General features: G+C 32.1%; 1 protein-coding gene across 2 annotated transcripts in view; it reads left to right on the top strand.

The window, feature by feature from the left end:
- Positions 1–316: 316 nt before the first annotated feature.
- LOC134695698 (uncharacterized) overlaps positions 317–23,125 on the top strand; it is a 44,133-nt gene continuing 21,324 nt past the window's right edge. The window contains exons 1-13 of one of the 2 annotated variants that reach the window (XM_063557062.1): positions 317–835; positions 6,765–6,881; positions 7,466–7,624; positions 8,520–10,412; positions 10,950–11,113; positions 17,357–17,433; positions 18,173–18,273; positions 18,882–19,061; positions 19,541–19,696; positions 20,013–20,135; positions 21,068–21,130; positions 21,851–21,960; positions 22,783–22,840. In XM_063557062.1, the coding sequence (XP_063413132.1) occupies positions 461–835; positions 6,765–6,881; positions 7,466–7,624; positions 8,520–10,412; positions 10,950–11,113; positions 17,357–17,433; positions 18,173–18,273; positions 18,882–19,061; positions 19,541–19,696; positions 20,013–20,135; positions 21,068–21,130; positions 21,851–21,960; positions 22,783–22,840 (3,576 nt within the window). In that variant the 5' untranslated portion in view covers positions 317–460. Of the gene's footprint in view, positions 836–6,764; positions 6,882–7,465; positions 7,625–8,519; positions 10,413–10,949; positions 11,114–17,356; positions 17,434–18,172; positions 18,274–18,881; positions 19,062–19,540; positions 19,697–20,012; positions 20,136–21,067; positions 21,131–21,850; positions 21,961–22,782; positions 22,850–23,125 lie in introns of both variants that reach the window. The other variant, XM_063557061.1, reaches the window with a different exon arrangement.

The raw sequence follows: 23,125 nt of genomic DNA, 5'->3' as shown, positions 1-23,125 counted from the left end.
GGGGGCACGTGCCCCCTGTGCCCCCCGGTAAATCCGCCACTGTTAGTTATACGTCCTTGCTATTTATAAAATGAAAAAAAACCGATAAAATTTCGTTTTGTAATTATCGAGATATTTGCAAATTACTGTCAGTTTGTCATTTGAACCACAGGCACTCGTCTCAGAATTCCCCCCCCCCCCCCCCCCCGTATATACCTTTATCTAACACAATATAAAGGTACAGTTTTTTTTCTGAGACGAGTGCCTGATCGTGCCTGTGATTTTGTAAATCCCGCCACTACAACTCACTTCTTATTTCCAACGGAAGTGACGCACAGTGGACTATATGCGGATGTAAACAAAAAAAAACGTCTAGAATAACATAACTTTATAAGTATCCTAAATGTGACAACAATCAACTGACATTACATTTAGAATATCCATTGGCGTTTGCTGATTTGTTATATTCTCATATAAAGCAATGGGAAAAGGTTGTGCAGTTGCAGGGTGCAGTAATTCCATCAAAACTGGACATTCCGTACACCTGTTTCCTAAAGATGAACAACAACGTCTTTTGTGGATACGCTTTGTAAAACTGACCCATGTTGATTTTTCGGAGCCAACTCAAAACTCTGCTATATGTAGTGCTCACTTCACAGACGACTGCTACGAAGTTGACAGAATCAAATTTAAGGAGCTATTTGGGATGTCCACCAACAAGAGACTTTTGCCAAATTCAGTGCCAAGTATTTACCCCAAAAGACCTCCAGAAGTGATCAACATGGTCAATGAGGCTAAGAACATGAAGAAGAAACGAAAGACATCTATAACTCCACAGAAAAGAGAAAAGGTCAAGGTCAGATTAAAGTAATAAAGAACTTTTTGTGGGGTCATTTTGGGGCCTTTTATAGCGGACTATGCAGTATGGGCTTTGCTCATTGTTGAAGGCCATACTGAGACCTATAGATGTTAATTTATGTGTCATTTTGGTCTCTTGTGGAGGGTTGTCTCATTTGCAATCATACTACAATGACAATGAATGACATCTTCTTTTTTTATTTTTTTTTCCACTTTTCCACATATATATCATAATATTTGTTATGTCCCTTCTGCTACAGGGGCCTAGGGAGCATTAAGTTTTACCCTTGTACATCTGTTTGTCTGTAAGTAGATCCCAAACTTGGTATCTGTTCTCTAGTTAGTTTGCTTCAACTAAATGATATGAAAGCTGAACAAAATGCTTATTACCACAAAACACAGATAAAAATTTAATTTTGGTGGTGTCACTATAATCATTCTAGAGTTATGCCCCTTATAATACAAATGAAAAACTTTAGTTTGCTCCAACCAAATTTCATTAAACTTTTACACAATGCTTATTTTCGCAAAAAACAATAGAAGTTTGAATTTTAGTCATGTTAGTGTTGATACTTTAACAGTTTGAGTGTCATTAATGCCCCTTAACAAATGGAATAAATTGCTTTGCTGAGTGCAGCTGCTCAACCCTGATAAGTTGGGGCAAAAATGGACACATTATTTACGCTTGATAAAGGTCTTAATTTAGATTGTATTTAAATGTTTTACACATATAAATATCACCTCAAGACAATCATCAATTCTTAATATATAATTTACAAGCAGTGTAAGGGAGGTAATCAAATGTTGTTCTTTAAATTGATTAGAATTGATTTTGATTACCTCCCTTACACTTCTTTCAATTTGTCTCAATTGTTCTTGAACCAGAAATCCTTTATTTTCTCTTTTTTTTCTAACCATCCCTTTGTAGTATGGAAACTTGTGGTATAATTTCATAGGGATTCATACACCTGCACACAAGTTATTGTCTGGAAACTACAAAAATGCTTATTTGGGCCTTTTTTTTTGGCCCCCTTATTCTTAAACAGTGGGGATCAAAACCACCAAAATCAATCCCAACCTTCCTTTATTGGTTATAAACCTTGTATTATTTTTTAATTGATTTCTATTTACTTACATGTATATGAGACAATACATTGTATCTGAAAAAGTCTAGTTTTTGGCAACTGTTGTCTGTAACTCAAACAATTGTTTTAAAAGGAAACAATGGCAATTTTAAAAATAGTACAAAAAAATTTCAGTTCTTTCCTGTTACCAAAGTGAATCAATTTTAAAAATTTTCTAATGGGAATAAGGAATAAGTTTATAACACTATTTGTGGTTTACTAGTATATCCTACAATAGTTTATCAAATGCCAATCATTGATTTTAGCATTTGCAATACAAAAGGTTTAGAAATATACTTAAATATAGTCAGATTTGTCCGTAACATGAAATAATCTTGGGTAACAGGACAACGGTAACTGGACAGAGTTGGTAACAGAAAGGATTTTTCTGCTTTATTTTAAAGTTTAAGAAAAATTTATCATTTTAGATGGTTCACAATTGTAAGATAACAGCAAACAATGTCATTTATCCTTTGAAACTGTATTTGCAAGATGAAAAATCTGCCTAGGTAATGAAAAATTGTAAAATAAATTCCTTTCTGTTACTATCTACTATTCTAGAATTGCCTAAATGTTCTCTGCTGTTATCAAAAGCAAAAAGTCTATTTTTTAACTCAATATACTGTGTATTATTTTGAAATTTATTTGATATGGTGGTGATAACTTATATCAAATGAAATGGTTGGCATATAGTAGATTAACTTTTCGATTCTTCAGTGAAATTGTCTTGAACATCCTTTCTGTTACTGGTGATGGTTATGCTGTTACTTTTTATCAGGTAACATGACAGAATGTAACAGAAAGGAATTATGCGATAGTTTTTGTCCTTTTTATCACATTAAATGTAAGTGTATTTCCTGTGACATATAACTTTTAAAAATATGATATAAAAACACACTTATGTTGTGGTGCACAATTAAAAATATTCTCAGAAAGTGTAAGAAAAGGCCATAACAGGATAGAACACCAATAAGTATTTTTCTATAAATTCTTACCTTGGATGGGCTTGAATTTTCAAACCTGTCCGCCTTTCCAACTATTTCTTTGTACTAATACATTCAAGAAATTATGCTCTTCACAATACATAATGGGAAAATAACTCTAAGTCTTGTAAATGTTTCCACAGGTAAAAAAAACATGTGGTAACAGGAGGGAAATCACCCCTGGGGACATTTTTTTTTCTTTTAAAATTTGCAAAATTTTATTACATGCTATAGTTATAATATAAAAAAACAAATTAGGGGCAAGTTTATTATATATTATATCATATAATATGTGAGAATTGGACGCCTTTTTAATTAATTTGGATATTATTTGAATGATTTAGTTTTAAAAAAAACACAGGGGACAACATGATTTTAAGGGGGGTTGAACATTTGAATTACAATATTTTATCAGAAGAAATGTAAGAATGAGTGTTTAATTGGCAGGGGTTGGTGCATTATATAATTTAGTTTACACTGAAACTTAAAATTTTCAAAATAAATAATTGAATAAAAAAATAATTGCTGGTGAAGTGGGGGACATGGAAACTCGACTTTTTCAGATATTGTCTCATATATATATATATACTAAAGTTATTAACTGGAAACCATCTGTCTTTCGATGACGCTGACAACGAAACTGACGCTGATGAAAACAACAACATGATAACAATATACTACCAAAATTTTGTTCAGTGGTATAATTTTTTTTTGTTCCTGTTCACTTACATATCAACTTTATTTTGCCTAAACCAAATGTTATAAAACTAATACACAATACTTATTACCACAAAACTCAAGAACAAAAATGCGTAGCATCATGATCAACTATTGGACAAGAAGGCTCATATGATGAAATCATAATCTTTCAGTCAGTTTAATTGAAGTCTGGAGCTGGCATGTCAGTTAACTGCTAGTAGTCTGTTGTTATTTATGTATTATTGTCATTTTGTTTATTTTCTTTGGTTACATCTTCTGACATCAGACTAGGACTTCTCTTGAACTGAATTTTAATGTGCGTATTGTTATGCGTTTATTTTTCTACATTGGTTAGAGGTATAAGGGGAGGGTTGAGATCTCACAAACATGTTTAACCCCGCCGCATTTTTGCGCCTGTCCCAAGTCAGGAGCCTCTGGCCTTTGTTAGTCTTGTATTATTTTTATATTAGTTTCTTGTGTACAATTTGGAAATTAGTATGGCGTTCATTATCACTGAACTAGTATATATTTGTTTAGGGGCCAGCTGAAGGACGCCTCTTTGTGCGGGAATTTCTCGCTACATTGAAGACCTGTTGGTGACCTTCTGCTGTTGTTTTTTATTTTGGTCGGGTTGTTGTCTCTTTGATACATTCCCCATTTCCATTCTCAATTTTATTGATATATATATCAAAATCTACTAGAAGTACAGACAAAGTGATGCATCTAGGCTCTTTAACCTATAATGGTTTAATTTTTAAATTGTTATTTGGATGGAGAGTTGTCTCATTGGCACTCACACCACATCTTCCTATATCTATCTAGCATGGCAGGACCTATATATAGTAAAGTTATATATAAAGTCTATAGGTTTCAGAAAATTGAAAACTTACCTGGATTTTGATGTGCATTGTTTTATGCAGAATATAGCAAAATAAACAAACACATGAGTTAATTCATTTGATACAGTCCTGGTTCAGTTACAGTTTAAATCACTAATTTTGGCAAATGATTATTTAATGCTTTATTGTCCATCTATTGTACATTTAAATCAAAACAAACATAACTTTATTGCAAAAAGTGAAACAATCACAACATGTATTGTATGAGGGGAGCTAGCTTCTCAAATTTCTTTTCCAACTTGGGAACGAACAAGAATGTGTCCACAGTACACGGATGCCCCACTCACACTATCATTTTCTATGATTACTGGACTGTGAAATTGGAATAAATTCTCTAATTTGGCATTAAAATTAGAATGATCTTATCAAATGGAACATGTATACTAAGTTTCAAGTTGATTGGACTTCAACTTCATCAAAAACTACCTTGACCAAAACTTTAAATTGAAGTGTAACAGACAGACGAACAGACGGACGGAGGGACAGACTGAAGAATGTACAGATGATGCACAGACCAGAAAATATAATGCCCCTCTACTATTGTAGGTGGGGCATAAAAAAAATGAACAGCAAACTCTATTTTTTACATGTAGTATTCTGAAACTGAAAATGCATTTCAACTTTATTTATCCAGGTCCAACAGTACTCTAAAACTTTGCAAGATGCACAGGTTTCACTGTGAAATTTGTAGTACAATGTATAAGGGACCAGTAGAGAGGCATTATATTTTCTGGTCTGTATCGTACATCCGTTTGTCTGTCCGTCCGTCGGTCCCACTTCAGGTTAAAGCTTTTGGTCAACATAGTTTTTGATGAAGTTGAATTCCAATCAACTTTAAACTTAGTACACATATTCCCCATGATATGATGTTTCTAAATTTAATTACAAATTAAAGTTTTGACCCCAATTTCATGATCCACTGAACATAGAAAATGATAGTGCGAGTAGGGCATCCGTGTACTATGGACTCATTCTTGTTGAATCAAAACTCCTACCCAGTTTTTAAAATTTCCAACTGCATAGATTGTATATTTCTTTTATTAAAAGGGGAATTAAAACTTTCAGTGTATTTATTTTTCGGAATATATTCACATAAATTGAACTAACTTAATATATTAAGGTTCATGTGGACCCTATGGCTAAAATAGCTGTATTTTCACCTCAAAATTTTCTCTGAGTAAAGGCAGAAACGAAAAAAAGTGTATGGAAAAATCCAGTTAAGTTATTAAAGAGCATACAAATTTAACAAGAATCTTATTTATGAAAGATCTAGATCACTCACAGACCTTAGATAAAATGTAGGTTGCATTTCTGTAAATAAAGACGATGCAAATTCCCATAGGAACTCCCATTGCATCTTATACTGTGACACTTTTTACTATGAAGTTTTCCAATGGAAAGTTTATATTGACTACTTTTTTTATTTAAAAATAAAAAAATAGTGCTGTGTAGCATATTTTCAACATTTTATGCCCAGAACTTGTTAGATTTTAAACTTATATGACTTATACTAAAATTTTGTACTCCCCTTACCTCAATTTTTTGTTCACTTCAGAATTCATTTTTCCCCACAATTCTGTTGATTCATTTATTTTCCCGGGTGCCGTTTGCAATTTTTGTGGATTAAAATGAAAACTTAAATTTTGTTGTACTGACCAAGTCTGCATACACACCTATAGAAAATTTGTTAGTCGTTGAACATTTAATTGTGTGGTTAGCCATGTTAGCTAGTACCCAAGAAATCTATGAAAATTGGTATCCCACGAATAAAAATGAATCCACAGTTTCTTAGTAGTATGTTTTAATATTGGCAACTGTCCCAAGTTATGTCTCTATAGTCTATAAGATGAAACAGAGATCATAACACAGAACCAGTATGTCAACAAATAAATTATCTATGAATATTATATATTTCTCAAAAAGAGGCATGGTTTGAGAAACAGTTGTATTGACCGAGTGCAACCTAAATTAACCGATAAAAACCTTATAAGCCTTAACACCTGACATTTATTATTGACCAATTATGATAGAACTGCAGACAGATAAACCAATGGCTTGATGAACTGATGTACCGTTGATACTTGACTGAAAGTCTTTAAAATCTGAGTCTTGAAACTTGTATTAAATCGTTAATTTTTCTGATAAACTATTTTCCTAAAAAAAAGAAAACATAAATCTTACCACTAAATATGCTTTTAAAATTTATGTTTGTTTTATTTTAGGAGATGCCTAAAAAAAGGATGAAAGCCCATAGCACAATAGTTAAGGAAAATAAAGAAAGAATGAGAAAAATGGCACACAAAAAAAGACGAGAGAAAGAAGATCAGGAAACATTAAAAGTTAGTATAGACAGTAAGGTCTGTTTTGTTTACAAAAATTAGTGGTGTCTTTATATTGCTATATATTTTCCCATGTTAGTTGTTTATAAAAATAAGAAGAAGTGGTATGATTGCAGGTGTTAAATTTATGAAAGATCTAGAGATTCATTTCTCTGTAAATTTTTATGGCTGATACAATTTGTATCTTGAAAAGTTGCTTGTTGATTTGAATTACAGTAGTGAACCTCCATAATATATAGTTCCTGTACCAGAGGCAGATTTGGGGGGGGGGGGGGGGTATGGGGGAGGGGATTTGGTTCATTATATAGGGAATCACTGAAGCATGACTGGAGTGGGCCCCCACTTATGAAAATTTCTGGATCCGCCACTGTGTACATGTGGAAAAATATGGCAAATCATTTGTGTGATCCATCACTGCAACATACAAATCAAAAAAGGAAAATTTAAAAAACTGCACTTGCAGAGAGAGTATATAAAAGTGATTATATATAATCACTTGTATATAAATAATTTTATAACAGTTAGAAATTAAAGAATTATTGGAGGTGTATAATATATGTCATGCATTTTACTATTTGTTACAGATAACACACTCCTCCACTAGATCAGACAGTGGTGCTCCAATGAAAAGGAGAAAAGAAACAGACAAATATAACATGACCACTTCAGAAATTCCTCCTGTAAAGAAAATGAAATTGGAACAAAGATTAAAATGTGGAAACAAGCAGGAAAAAGTTATAAATGTAATTGTCTGTTTAATTTCAAATGGAGTTCTTATGTATAAGTCAATTATCTTTTAAAAGAGTGGAATATTTACACTGATATATATATATTTCTTTGGACTTTTTACATCATCATTGACACATAAATCAACATGATTGTTTTCTTCAAACCTATTTTTTTTTATTACATATTTAAAATTGAGAATTGAGATGGGGAATGTGTCAGAGAGACAACAACATGACCAAAGAGCAGACAACTGCTGAAAGGACACCATGAAACTAGAAACTCCTCACACTGAGGAAATTCTTCAGCAGACCTCTAAACAAAAATGTATACCAGTTCAGTGATAATGGGTGTCATACTAAACTCAGAAATATACACAAGATACTTAAATTTAAAATCATACCAGACTAAAAAAAAAAGGCCAGAGAATATATAAAATTAGAAGATGTTGGATGTATCAATGTGCCACCTATCATCATAAACCATGTCAATGAGAAACTATTCATCAGAGAGTGAGAAATCAAATGTCAGGGATGTAAGGCTTTTACAATGAGTAAAATTTACTGTGCATGCAGGGGCGGATCCAGCCATTTTAAAAAGAGGGGGTTCCCAACCCAGAGTAAAAGGGGTGGGGGGGTGTTCCAGCTATATGCTCCCATTCAGATGCATTGATCGGCCAAACAAAGGGGGGGTTCCATACCCCAGAACCCCCCCCCCCCCCTTGGATCTGCCAATGCTGTGTATTAAGCTATACAGATTGTCTGCCATTGATTTCAATCAACTTGTGCTGCACACCCTAGATTTTAGATTGTCAAATTATTTTCATTCTGAATATAAACCAATGAAATATTTGCCACTGGAAATGTAGCAATCAACAACCAATTAATCTCTTTTTCATTTTTTATGCAACAGAAAAATATGGAAAGTGCTGATGGAATCTCAACATCATCTGTTGTCAACGTAACTGTTACTAGACGTATACTACGTTCTGATATTGGTACTGACGTCAGTATGGAAAAGGGTAACAGTTTATTAGCCTCCAGCACCAAACATTCCGACAAGACCCAGAACATAAGAAGTTTATTACCCTTGAACATGATGAATATCACTGATAAAAAGACACAGAATGCTAGAAGTTTATTACCTTTGAATATAACGGATGAAAAGACTCAGAATGCAAGAAGTTGGTTACCTTTTAATGTCACGGATGAAAAGACTCAGAATGCTAGAAGTTTATTACCTTTTAATATTACGGAAGAAAAGACACAGAATGCAAGAAGTTTGTTACCTTTGAATGTCACCACAGATAAAAAGACTCAAAATCTTAGAAGTTTGCTAACCTTTCAAATCAGTACAGATAAATCAACACAGAATTCTAGAAGTTTATTACCTTTTAAAATCACTGATAAAAAGTCACAAAATGAAAGGAGTTTATTACCCCCTAATACAGATGCTGGTAACAAGAAAGAAGATGTGAACTGTTTATTGCCTTTGAATGTGGATCATTCTAACATGAAACAGAATTCTAAATGTTTATCACCATTGAAGGCTGGCCTTAAAACAGAGAATCAAGGTGCTAGAAGTGTATTATCTTTGAATGCTGGCCAGGTTACGGAGAGTCAAAATTCTACAAGTTTGTTATCTTTAAATTCTGGTCTAGTTACTGAGGGTCAAAGTTCTACAAGTTTGTTATCTTTGGATGCTGAACAGGTTATACTTACTGAGAGTCAAAATGCTGGCCAGGTTGCCAAGAGTCAAAATTCTATAAGTTCATTATCGTTGAATGCTGGTCAGGTTACCAAAAGTCGAAATGCTAGAAGTTTATTATCGTTGAATGCTTGTCAGGTTACCAAAAGTCGAAATGCTAGAAGTTTATTATTGTTGAATGCTGGTCAGGTTACCAAAAGTCGAAATGCTAGAAGTTTATTATCTTTGGATGCCAGTCCGGTTACTAAGGGTGAAAATGCTAGAAGTTTATTATCTTTGGAAACCAGTCCGGTTACTAAGGGTGAAAATGCTGGAAGTTTATTATCTTTGGAAACCAGTCAGGTTACTAAGAGTCAAAATGCAAGAAGTTTATTATCTTTGGAAACCAGTCCGGTTACTAAGGGTGAAAATGCAAGAAGTTTATTATCTTTGGAAACCAGTTCGGTTACTAAGGGTGAAAATGCTGGAAGTTTATTATCTTTGGAAACCAGTCCGGTTACTAAGAGTCAAAATGCAAGAAGTTTATTATCTTTGGAAACCAGTCCGGTTACTAAGGGTGAAAATGCTGGAAGTTTATTATCTTTGGAAACCAGTCCGGTTACTAAGAGTCAAAATGCAAGAAGTTTATTATCTATGGATGCCAGTCAGGTTTCTAATAGTCAAAACCCTGAAAGTTTATCATCGTTGAATGCTGGTGCTGTTACAGAGAGTCAAAATGCTAGAAGTTTATTATCTTTGAAAACGAGTCCAGTTTCCAAAAGTCAGAATGCTAGAAGTTTATTACCTCTGAATATTCATGATATTAGTACTGTTTGTGATACAAAGAATTCTAGAAGTTTACTACATAATGTAAAATTACCTTTGAATACTGACACTATTATCAAGACACAGAATCAGAAAATTTTCCAGAGTACTTTCTCAGAAAATAAATCACAAAGGGAGCACTCTCAAAATAGTGTAAGTTCTATCAAGGGACCTTCTCAGACTGTTCAGAGTGTTTTGGAAACAGAGAATGTACAAGAGAATATTTTTTCTGTCTGCATTAACAGGACCAAAGGAAGTCCAGATGTTAAAATTATACAGCCATGTATTAGACAGGTAAGATAGCAAAACATAATCTATAGGATGAAAGATTCTTTTAGACTTTTTTCCCACTAGATTCATTAAGTCATTATAAAATATGAATTAAAGGGGTGTCTGTTGAGCTCAAATGTGAAAAAAAGTTGCTAATGAAAGATTTTTTCCCAGTTTGTAAATAATTGGATGTGCATGTATGTACTACATATCAACAGTCAATGAAATTTGTAAAGTTTAAAATGCAACCAGTCTAAACCAGTTACTTTTTTGTGAATAAATTTTAAGGTCATGATAAATACATGATTGTATTAACATGATTTAATAAGGCTTATTATAAGCCAGATGAGTTTATGTATGCCCATCCTAATACCTTTGTTATTAATTGGGACTAAAATTGGTGAATATCTCAACAATGAGAAATTTCATTCTGACATCTGATACTCATGATGGATATATTTGTATGCAATTTTTCCTAAAATCATAATATTCATATAATTCAAATTTTGGTTGGTCGTCTGAATGCTTTTAATAATTTCTGTATTAACAATCAATTTTCAGGAAGTGAATAAAAAGAATAGACTAGAAAATATACTAAAACAGAGTAAGCTGTGTACACATGGTCTCCAGAACGAATCAAAGAAGGAAAATCTAGAGTCTACTGCTGCGATATCTGTCACAAAACCTTCTAAGGAGAAGAAGTCACAGCGTCATCTTAGAAGAGGGTAATATATGCTGAAGGTTTTATGTTGGTTTTATATATGTGATTATGAGTTCTGTGTCAAAAAAATTAAATAATGTACAAATAACACGTTCTCATCTAAAATTAGAAATTCTCATTAACGGTAATTTGTCATAATTCGTACTCAAATAGGTCGAATTATTGCTCATAAGACAATCTTATACAAAAAAGAGAAAATAAAGGAAAAACACATTTTTATTTTATCAAGCACTTGAAAATTGTGAATCTGGCATTTTAACACCTGGTATATGCTGAACTGAATTGTAATAAATTAACTTGCATTTCTCAGGCCTGTATGCTAGCATACGTACCTGGTGTATGCTAATATCTACATTTAATGAATACATTGTATTTCTCAGGTATGTATGCTAGCATACGCACCTGGTGTATGCAGAACAGCAAATATTGAATCAGATGTTGTATTTCACAGGTCTGTATGATAGCATACGAACCCGGGTGTTTAAAAAAAAACCTTTACGTCAGTATAGTTGTGGTTTTACTTTATTGCCGATTTCGAGTTTTTTTTTTAAACTAAAAGCCTAAAACTGACCTCTTTATTTTCTCCCGTTGGTAAACAGAAAGGCAAGGCAAACCGGTAATTGAAGCGTACTTTCAGTGTTGTAAATCGATAAATGAAAATCAATTCTCAAGTTCCATGATCGCGTTATTGACCTAGAGGTATCTGTTTTGTTTGCAAATTAAAATTACGGAAAAATGATCAAAAATGATGCGAGGTTCCAAGTTCAAAGTTGTTGACAAAAATTTATATGACGTCAGGGACCTTCTGACGTAAGGCGGAGGGATATAGATGGATAGCGTTGACTTACACAAGTTACTTTTCCAGTACACTAAATTAAAATAATAGCAATTGATTACAAAACAACCTGTTTTGTTTATACTTGGTATTGGTAATTATTAAAAAGTCAAAGAAAAAAGGACTATTTATCTGCGTAGTCACGCACTCCATCTAGATGACGTCATTTAAAAATATAAACAATTTCAATCATCAATGAAGGAGTTCTCCTCACGGAGAAGAAAATGAATAAACCAGAAGCAAAACAGAATGTCCGATATATTTATGGTAAGTAAACCTAGCTGTTTTTGTACATTTTTCACGATTTCATTTAACAACCTCTTTTTTGGAGGTCGGCTTGAACATAAACACATGTACGTACACATGTAGCAAGAGGTAGAATCTATTTAAAGGGGGTGCTATGCCAGCGCTTTGTGGGAAAACTTACGTTGATTTATTGAAGGAAACTGTACTGAAGCGTCCATCTCTAAAGAAGTCATGCAGTGCCCTCCCTATCTCATCCCCCTTATAAAACTTCTGGATATTCATGTCTTATTCTTACAAATTTTAGGGAAACAACTGTCTCAGGTAAAACAAAAAGGGGAAGCTGAGCGCTCACATGTAAAAACCGGCCACACTATATAGTCTTTTTATGCCTGTTCCAAGTCGGGAGCCTGACTGTTGAAGTTGTCATTGGTTTATATTTTTCCGGTTTTTCATTTTCGTAAATTGTTTTGCTATACATTATTATTTCTTATTTTTCATTTTGGGTCCCATAGGCGGATACAAAAGGTACCTGCCCCCCTTTTGTGGGAAACATTCGGTTGATTATATAGAAATCACTGAACCTTGGCTGGAACCCCTCCCCCTTTATGAAAATATCTTAATCCGCCACTAGACTGTTTAAATCAATACTGTAACAGGGTAATTTATGGAGGGGGGGGGTCTATGGGACAAACAAATTATTTTTTTCACCAGAAACTGGAAACACTTTTTTTTCAAAAAAAACATAGCCAACTATAAAGGACCTTTAGTTCATATAAACTTTAAAATCAGTAATTGTGATATAAATGTAACGCTAAATGGGTCTTTGTTCTGTGTATTTTGGACATTCATTATTTTGGATATATGTATCTGGGATCTAATCATTCTTGCCCGTTTACATAAGGAAATAGCTATTAAATATTTCAAAATATATATATAGGCTCACTACCGTCTATATACTAGTAACGAAGTCTGTTTAATGTTCACATGTTTAATCATATAAAAGTACATGTATATATGATATATATTTAAAAGGTTCACAGCCCAGGTTCACAGTTATAAATTCCAAGACAAAACGTTACTTAGTTCCAACTCTATAAAACAACATGTTACTTCATTATAATATTTATCTCAACTTAATTGATACTTCAAGCTACTGCACCAATATAAGTGATCAATGCACTTGAAAAGTGTCTTACAAAATCGTGCTATGAACCGCTGTCCTTAAATTAGAATAAACCTTGCTTTGATAAACGTCCAAATATTATTACAATTCTACTGTGCAACTCATGTACTGTACACACTGTCACATTTAATAAACAAGATGAAAGATCATACAACAAATTAAGTATAACTGACCATTAAATCTTTGATGTAGTTGACCACGCCACATCAATGTTAAAGTGAAGTGTAAAATATTTACTCGCATATATATAATTATATGTATATAATATGTAGTTTTCATTTCTCGTTTCAGCATTATTCAAACATTGGCTATACCTTTCATGTAACTATTTATGTGTTGCTTATGAATTCAATTGTAACACTTCTTAGTGACTGGATAGGTTAAACCAATGCCTTCCTAGAAAACGATGACACCAATGAACAACACCAGTCTTTTTGCTGTTCCTGCTAATAATGTATGCATGGCTTCACTAGAAAAGGCATCAATTCTTTGGCTTTCCTGCTGGTTGAAGGATTTGTTTTTACAACTCCAGTGTATACACAATTGTTACCATAGTATATAGTTGGTTGACCTTTGTGGAATAACCGTTTCACAGATGATATCGGATATGTTTCTCACGTCATAACTACAATCCCCTTCCCTTTTCAAGAATTTGACTTACTGTATAAAGCTAGCTATCGGGTTTGTAAAAACATGAGCAACCCGACGGTGCCACATGTGGAGCAGTATCTGCTTACCCTTTTGGAGCACCAGAGATCATCCCCAGTGTTTGGTTAGGGTTCGTGTTGCTCAGACTTTGTTTGTTTTCTATGCTGTTTCTTGTGTACTTTAATTTGTATATATTTCATGTCATGGTGTTGTCAGTTTTTTTTTCGATTTATGAATTTGACTGTTCCTCTGGTATCTTTCGCCCCTCTTGAAGTCTATAACTTAGAGAATGATGAAAAATGATAGTTTTGCAATTCAAAATTTGAATACAATATAAGGCTGGTTAGAATGCAAACCATTCAGCTTGCTTTAAAATATCTAATAAGTGCCACCAAATATGCAGACATTGAAGACTGGGGGCAAACCATACACTTTATAGCTTGTTGTTCGGTGTGAGCCAAGGCTCCGTGTTGAAGGCCGTACTTTAACCTATAATGGTTTAATTTTTAAATTGTTATTTGGATGGAGAGTTGTCTCATTGGCACTCACACCACATCTTCCTATATCTACAATAACACAAGCTTACTGAACACTAGCAAGGTTTGACAATACAAGAATGTATGTAAAACTGCAATTCAATAAAACATAGATGGGTGTACAAGCAATTAAAGCTTGTATGTATCCATGCAAGAAAAATAAGTTTTCACCGTACACCAGTGTTGTATGCCAAAATACCGTGAACTGAAAATGTCAAACTAATATGCAAACTTTTATGTTCCAATGGGTATATGATTATATGTTGGCATGCCGACAATCAAACCCATGAATTCCATTGTTTTACAAGGGTTTATTGAAAAGCGGGTTGGTATAAGGGAATAAACCCCTGAGTGTTGCAGTTAAGAATTAAGAGCTTTCTTTCAAATTCAAATGAAGTTGAAGGCTATTCATAAGAAATTCCTTACATCCATGTAATTCGACCTTTTCATTTCACAATCATACACTTGCCAATACAAACATGAATCCAGAATAAAATTTTAAAATCCACACAGGCATACAAGTACCTAGCAGAAAAAAGCCAAAATAATTTTTTTAAAAATCGGTTTACATATCCTAGGTTCGTATACCAGTCAGGGGCATTACTTAAACAAGTAACAATTAAAATTACCTATACAAGTAATGTTGAAAACGAGGCTAATTAAAATATAACTTATATAAGTTATTTTTCTGAATATTATTTTTATAGGTGTCCAAGAATACAGATTTTACTAGCTTTAAATAATTTTCACAGTTATCTGGTTATTTTTCCCTTGAAATATAAAAACTAATTCTTCTGAAACACTAATTAACTTTCCGACGCACTTATCTTTCATACCGACGCTTCTGGGTCAAAGATTGGTCTCTTGGGACTATTAAATTATCATTTTCCTCTAAAATCTTGAAGGTAGACTGATATAAATAGATAGATACTTGTGAATTAATTAAGACCTGAAGTTATTTATAATTTGTAACCTAAATCAATTAAATATGTGCCTTAGATAAGTGTTATTGCTATTTTTTTCAAAATTGTTTAAAATAACTTATTCAGGTAATATTTTTGTCATTATTTTTAAAGTAACCCTTTATCTCTTTACTCCTCTCAAATCTGATAAATTCTTTATTTTATGATATAAAATGTTGTTTAAAATCATGAAAACTACATTTAGTGTAAGTTTCTATTGAAAATTAAAATAACTCTATTAAGTAATTTTATTATTTTTAAAATAAAAAAATACTTATATAAGTAATTAAAAAAAATAACTTGTTTAAGTAACGCCCCTGACTGTATACAGGCATACAGACCTTAACTATGCCAAAATAAATATATTAAAGGTTCTAAATACACCAGATGTGTATGCAGAAATACAGACCTGACAAATACTTATATACGCAGAAAGTGAGAGTTAAACATACACCAGGTCGGGATGCTAGCATACAGACCTGAAAAATACTAGTATATGCATAGAGTGAGAGTTTAACATACACCAGGTCGGTATGCTAGCACACAGACCTGACAAATACTAGTATATATGCATAGAGTGAGAGTTTAACATACACCAGGTCGGTATGCTAGCATAAAGACCTGACAAATGCTAGTATATGCATGGAGTGAGAGTTTAACATACACCAGGTCGGTATGCTAGCATACAGACCTGACAAATACTAGGATGTGAATAGAGTGGCAGTTAAGCATTAACCAGGTCGGTATGCTAGCATACAGACCTGGAAAATGCTAGTTTATGCATAGAGTGAGAGTTTAGCATTAACCAGGTCGGTATGCTAGCATACAGACCTGACAAATTCTAATATACACATACAGTGAGGTTTCAGCATACACCAGGGTGGTATGCAGGCATACAGACCTGACAAATGCAAGTAAGAGAGAAAATACTTAATTTAGCATTCTTTTCATTGAAACATCTGAAATAAAGATGGGTAAATGCTATGTTATGTATATATTTCAAAAATGACATAAAAGTATAACAAAAATGCAGAATGAGTATTTTTTTAAGGTTTATTTACTTGAACTATTTCCTTGGTGTTAAAATTGTTCATTCTAGCATCCTATGAAAAAGGTTTAAGATAAAATAATGAAATTTTGGTTCGCATTTACAAAGAAAGATCACAAATCTTGCCAAAAGATGACAAACAAATATTGTTAATGCTATACAGTCAGTTTTTTACGCGAAATATATCAATATTTCCAAATGTTGTAGCCTTTTCACACAAAAATAAGTTAAGTGGCATATGAGAATTTCTAATTTTAGATGAGAACGTGTTAAATGCAACAAAATGACAAAGAGACAACTAGATGAGAACATATGGTCTTCAAACATGCAAGGTGATTTTTCAAGATCACTCTATGTGGTGAAATTCAGTTTTTACTAGCATGGGAGTAAATTCACTTCATACCTCTCTTAAAATATTCCATATGTAATACATTGGTTGTATTTTACCAATTCCTGCATATAACATGTATAACACTATAGTGAATATGTACTTCATTGAACTTTTAGGTCTGTGGTTCATGTTTACCAAAAAAATCCACAAAAATTGGTATCCCACCAATATTAATAAATCCACAGTATATATCATTTGGGTTTTAATGCTACTTAATGACATTGTTCAAGGGTGTAGGTCTATAGTATCTTGGACCCTCTTTCCCACTTTATTTCCTCTTTGTCCTGGAACACTGTTATCTCAGTGGCAATCATACCATGTCTCATAATTCTATATCAAATGCCAATAGTAGTAATACACCTATATTGATACAAGTTTTACTTTACTTCTATTTATAGACGTAGATTTAAAGAAAAATATAAATATAAAAGCCTGCCTGAAGAAAGTGAAACAGAGACTGATAAACCAGCATCTTGTAAGTTAAATATAAAGATTCTGATTGGTTGATAAACCAGCATCTTGTAAGTTAATATAAAGATTCTGATTGGTTGATAAACCAGCATCTTGTAAGTTAATATAAAGATTCTGATTGGTCGATAAACCAGCATCTTGTAAGTTAATATAAAGATTCTGATTGGTTCATCAACAGTTAACCTTTTGGGAGAAGGTCAGCATTTTAGGTTTTTGATAATTTTAGATCTTATTAGAGTTTCTCTGTATAATGAGATTAGTAAAGATAGAATGTCTTTATCAATAGTTATCAAAGGTATAAAGCTTATAATTTGATATGCCAGAGGCGCAATTTGTCTTCATGAGACTCGTCAGTGAAGCAGAAATCTGAATTTGAAATTAACGAATATAAATATGTGCTGTCCAATACTCTTGCATGGTGTTTCTAATTATAAGCAGTAGAGTTTTATTAACATTACAAATTATAAAAAAAAGACAGCTGGATTTTCTTGCTATGTTTAAAACTTATTGGTGGTCTTGGAATTTGTTCTGCTCTTAAGTTGGACAGTTATCTTTTGTGCACTTTCCCAACTTCCAATCTCAATTTTATTCCATATTTAATTTGATTTTTTTTCAGTGCTTAAGGAATAAAAATAAAACTGTCTAACATTCTTATTGCAAAGTATTGCATAACGGTAGAGTTATATTAAGAAATAATTAGTAAGATATTCTATATTTATGGAATTTTATTTGATATTTTTCAGTGCTGAGGTCCCAAGAGATCACAGACTACCAGGTACAAGATCTAAGCTGGTTGTTATCACTATTTACACATGGAATTAATGGTGTTTTGGCAGAAGAAATGGTATTTATAAGTTTAACTATCATTTATTTTCTTGTTTATTATAGCTGCTCTGTGATGAACAAATTGTGCCTGCAATCTAGAAAATTATAATTTCACAGAGTAACCTGTCTAAATTTATAAAACAACTAAATATAGGTAATATGAAAAACAGTCTTAAATTGAAAAAAGCAAAAGGTAGAAAAACACTTAACCATAGATGGCTTAGATAACCATTAAACATCTTTATATATTATATAATATATACATTTAAAATATGTGATATGGTTGTCATTGAGACAACTCTCCACAAGATACTAAGTACATATATAAATGACACAGAAATTAACACCTACTGTAAACCAACTTAATATTGGAGATACTGTATTTAGCGTTATGCTCATACTAGTCCAATAAGTGGCGATTTAATTTTACATGTTCTTCATGTAATAAGAAAAGAAAAGATACAAGATCTAGATGATTTACATAAACATTAATTTTCTTTTCACGAAAAATAATTCCCTCTGGAAAATAAGTTGATTTACAGTATAGGTCACATTACAGGCTTCAACAATAAGCAAAGCCCATATTCTGAAGACAGCTAAAACAGACACATTTATTGTATATTTCAGGGTTTAAGTAAAACAGTACAAGCTATAGCTTTGTTGAGATACATGAAGGACTATCAACAGATATCTGGACCTCATTTGTTTATTGTACCTCTGTCTAATATAGACCACTGGCTGGTAGAATTCAAACGTTGGAGTCCTGATTCCAGATTAGTTGTGATAAAAGGCACTGCTGAACAAATAGTATGTACTATGATATAAAAAAGAAGATGTGGTATAATTGCCAATGAGACAACTCTCCACAAGAGACCAAAATGACACAGAAATCAACAACTATACATGTAGGTCACCGTACGACCTTCAACAATGATGTTTTGAATAATTTCAGATTTGTACTTTGATTGAACAGTAAGTCTCCATATTAAGGACTTGAACACAAAAGTGACTAAAAACTAAAACAAATAAAACAAATAAAATTAAAAAAACAAAAGCAAAAAAACAAAAAAACACAAACACAACCCCACAAACATAACAAATATACACAAAAACAAAAATAAAAACACAGATAAAACAGAAATAAACACACAAACCAAAAATATACACAACACAGAAATACACTCACAAACTGAACATAAAAATAGACAACACATATACACAAATAAGGAGGTGTGGTATGGCTGTTTGTGTTATGATATGTTTATTTTTGTTGTATTTATTAACAGAGACCAGCATTCAAAGACATAGTGAAGGACAATGGCTGGGATGTTTGTATTACTAGTTATGAAACATGTCTCAAAGAACCTAATGCCTTCAAAGAAATTAATTGGAGATATTTGGTTGTAGATGAAGTCCAGACCATCAATAAAGAAAAGACACAAGTAAGGGAGCTTTAAGATTTCTTTTACTTCTCATACTCAAATTGATGCTGTATAAAAAAAAAAATCACAATTTTTGAAGACAAATGTAGGGAAAAAAAGGAAAAGAACAAAAATACAGAACTCCAAGCAAAAGGAAATTAAATCTTGGTGTGAATCAACTAATCATTCACCATTTTTCTTTGATTTTTTTTTAAATAATTTCTCTTGAAAAATTGAGGCGGAATATCTTTCCAATAATAAACGTTCATTTTAGATTTCGATGCATCATTAATATGTTTATTAAATAAAATGAATAATTAAATATTTTCTATTTCAGATTTCAGAGTTTATCCAGAGTATGAAGACATCCAATAAACTGTTACTGAATGGAACCCAGACACAGAATGACATACAGGAGTTATTGGCCTTACAGAACTTCCTGATGCCTGATTCAACAAATGTAATATTTTTGTATTAATTATTAGTTTCTTGATCACATTTTAATACTCCATCCTGCCAGAAAAGCTCAATTTATATAAATGGTTATACAGTAAAAAAAAAGTATGAAAGATAAACAAAAAAGTTTTATAAACATAATTTGTTTTCTTCTTTAAACAATTAAAAACTGGCTACAGAAATTGATTTTCAAACACCAATTTTCCTTTATGGCAATTGCATTATGTATTGATTCTATGGAAGCAAATGACTTTTGTCTTTTGTAAAATGATAGAATTTGAAGGTTTGCTACACTTTCAGCCTTTTGCAGGTGGCTCAACCTGTTTTTTGCAATATTAAAGTAAAGAACCTTTCATACAATGTTTTACAAATTTTGATCATAAATTAGAGATATAAAACTAGATATGGTAGATTTTAGCTTTTGAGGTTCAGAAGTTATGGTCTTTTATTAAGTGGATAATGAAAATTTATGTTAATTCAGTACAACTTTTTTTTTTTATTTTGATAATTTGGAATTGTGACTTTGTGAACCGTTTTGTGTACTTTAAAAAGTAGTGATACAAAATCCTGAGAATTTTTGGAGATTTTCACTAGAATATCTCTTTATATAGTCATCTGTGACAAAGTCTGATATAAGAGTATTAGAATAGTTTTCTTTATGAATTTTTGACTTTAGTAAGATTTAATTTTACTGAACCACATGTCGTTGTAATTTTATTGAAAATGCCTATTAATTCAAATTTTTTTTGCATGAGACACACTTGTGATATTATTTATTGTGATTTCATGAAATGCCAAAAGCAAGGAATGCTAATGAAATTTTAAAAGTGAGTTTATATTTTTGTCAGTTTTAATGTTTTTCTCCAAATTATGAATTCACAGTACCATATGCCGTATCATGCAAATTATACGTTTGAATTTTTTTGAATTTTTCAGAATACCATCTTCAGATCAGCTAATCATTTATGTGACAAAGAACTTGTGAACTGTTTACATAGCGTAAGTATTTATTATAATTTAATGTCATTAATGATATGGTAGAATAAATTTACAAGAAGTTTGTTTCAAATGCCTTTTTAAACACAAAATAACTAAGTTCAACTGCAATTCGTCTTTTAAAATCTCATTATTTTAGCACCAAAATGAAAATAACGTCATGGCATTGGTTGACACGACTTTGATTAGAACATTTTAAACCTGAATAAATCACAATTTTTTGTGTCCCCTTTTGAAAATATTACCCAGAATGCATTAGATTTTGTAACTGCAAATTATGAAAGGATAATAGTTACTTGTTGTCAAATACTGGGTTTATTTCCTGTACCTCATTCTTAAATGATAAATATCTTTGTCAACAGAGTCTAAAATAAATTTCAATGAAAAATCACTAGATACTTAATTATTCATTTATTAAAAAAAAAAAAAAGTGGGTGGGGGGGGGCTTTGCGTCTGAGTGGTCTAGACTACTGTTTCACTAGCCTGTCAAAACTGAGATTGTGAGATCGAAACCAGGCACATGGTAGGTGTGCTTAACTGCAATCAGGTTTACTTGACGAGAATTGTCAGTTTACTTATTGTAGATTAAGGGTTCGCTCCAGACACTCTGGCTTCCCCCACTAATAAAAACTGACCACCATTAAATTGCACAATAGTGCTGAAAGTGGAATTAAACATCAATCAATCATCTTTAAAAAAATAAAAACTTATTTGAATATTTAGATTCTTCAACCATTCCTGTTGAAAACAATTAAAGCAGACTTAGAAAAGGGATTATTACCAACCAAAGAAATCTACATATATGTTGGACTTTATACTTTACAAAAAGATTGGTAAATATTAACAATCAAGATTTATTTTTTTACTTTTAAACAGTGTTATAGAAGTATCAGAATAATATGAAAGATGAGATGGCACCCCAAATGAAAGGTTTAGCTAGCTATAAAACCAGGTTTAATGCATCATTTTCTACATTAGGGACATAACACTAACTTAAAGGGGATCACATTTGATAAGATGTTATCATTTTTATCATTCTTGCATGTTATCTTATATTCTTGATATGTTGATAAATTTTTCTTACTATTATCTCCCCTTATTTAGACCCATAGCATTATCTCCCCTTATTAAGACCCATAGCATTATCTTCCCTTATTTAGACCCATAGCATTATCTCCCCTTATTAAGACCCATAGCATCATCTTCCCTTATTTAGACCCATAGCATTATCTCCCCTTATTAAGACCCATAGCATCATCTTCCCTTATTTAGACCCATAGCATTATCTCCCCTTATTAAGACCCATAGCATTATCTCCCCTAATTTAGACCCATAGCATTATCACCCCTAATTTAGACCCATATCATTATCTTCCCTTATTTAGACCCATATCATTATCTCACAGAAGATTAACTATTAATCGCATTAATTCATAAGATAAACTATTTTTAAAAAACATTAATTTCCATAAAATTAACTATTTATTGCATTAATTCATAAGATAAACTATTTATCACATTAATTTCCATAAGATTAACTATTTATTGCATCAATATCCATAAGATTTTAATACTATTTATTGCATTGCATACTATAAGTTAACTCTATGATTAACAAAACATTTAGAATTATGTTTATATATTTTTTGAATTTAGGCAAACAATACAAGCACAAGACTTAAAGGACCAACTGGATGATAACATGAAAAGGGAGGTGAGTGAGGTATGATTTCTATATCATTTTACTGGTCCGGGAACTCTGGTGATTATTTTAATTTTGATTTATTGTGTAATAGAAATGCACAATGAAACAACAGTTTTATTGGGCCTTACTGGGAAATTTAAGGAATGCCGCTTGAGAATTATGGTTGTCTAAGCCTTTAAGTCTGTTTGGAAATTCCCCAAAAGTAAAAAAGGTATTTGACATCAATTATGGAATTGGGAATGCAGCATCTTAATGTTGAGTTTTTTGCTGGAAACTTTGACAATTTCTATATAA

The sequence above is a fragment of the Mytilus trossulus genome, chromosome 14 (genome assembly GCF_036588685.1).
Source record: "Mytilus trossulus isolate FHL-02 chromosome 14, PNRI_Mtr1.1.1.hap1, whole genome shotgun sequence".
NCBI classification, from domain to species: Eukaryota; Metazoa; Mollusca; class Bivalvia; order Mytilida; family Mytilidae; genus Mytilus; species Mytilus trossulus.
Note: the sequence above shows the minus strand (reverse complement) of the source record. Positions and strands in the feature narration are given on the sequence as shown.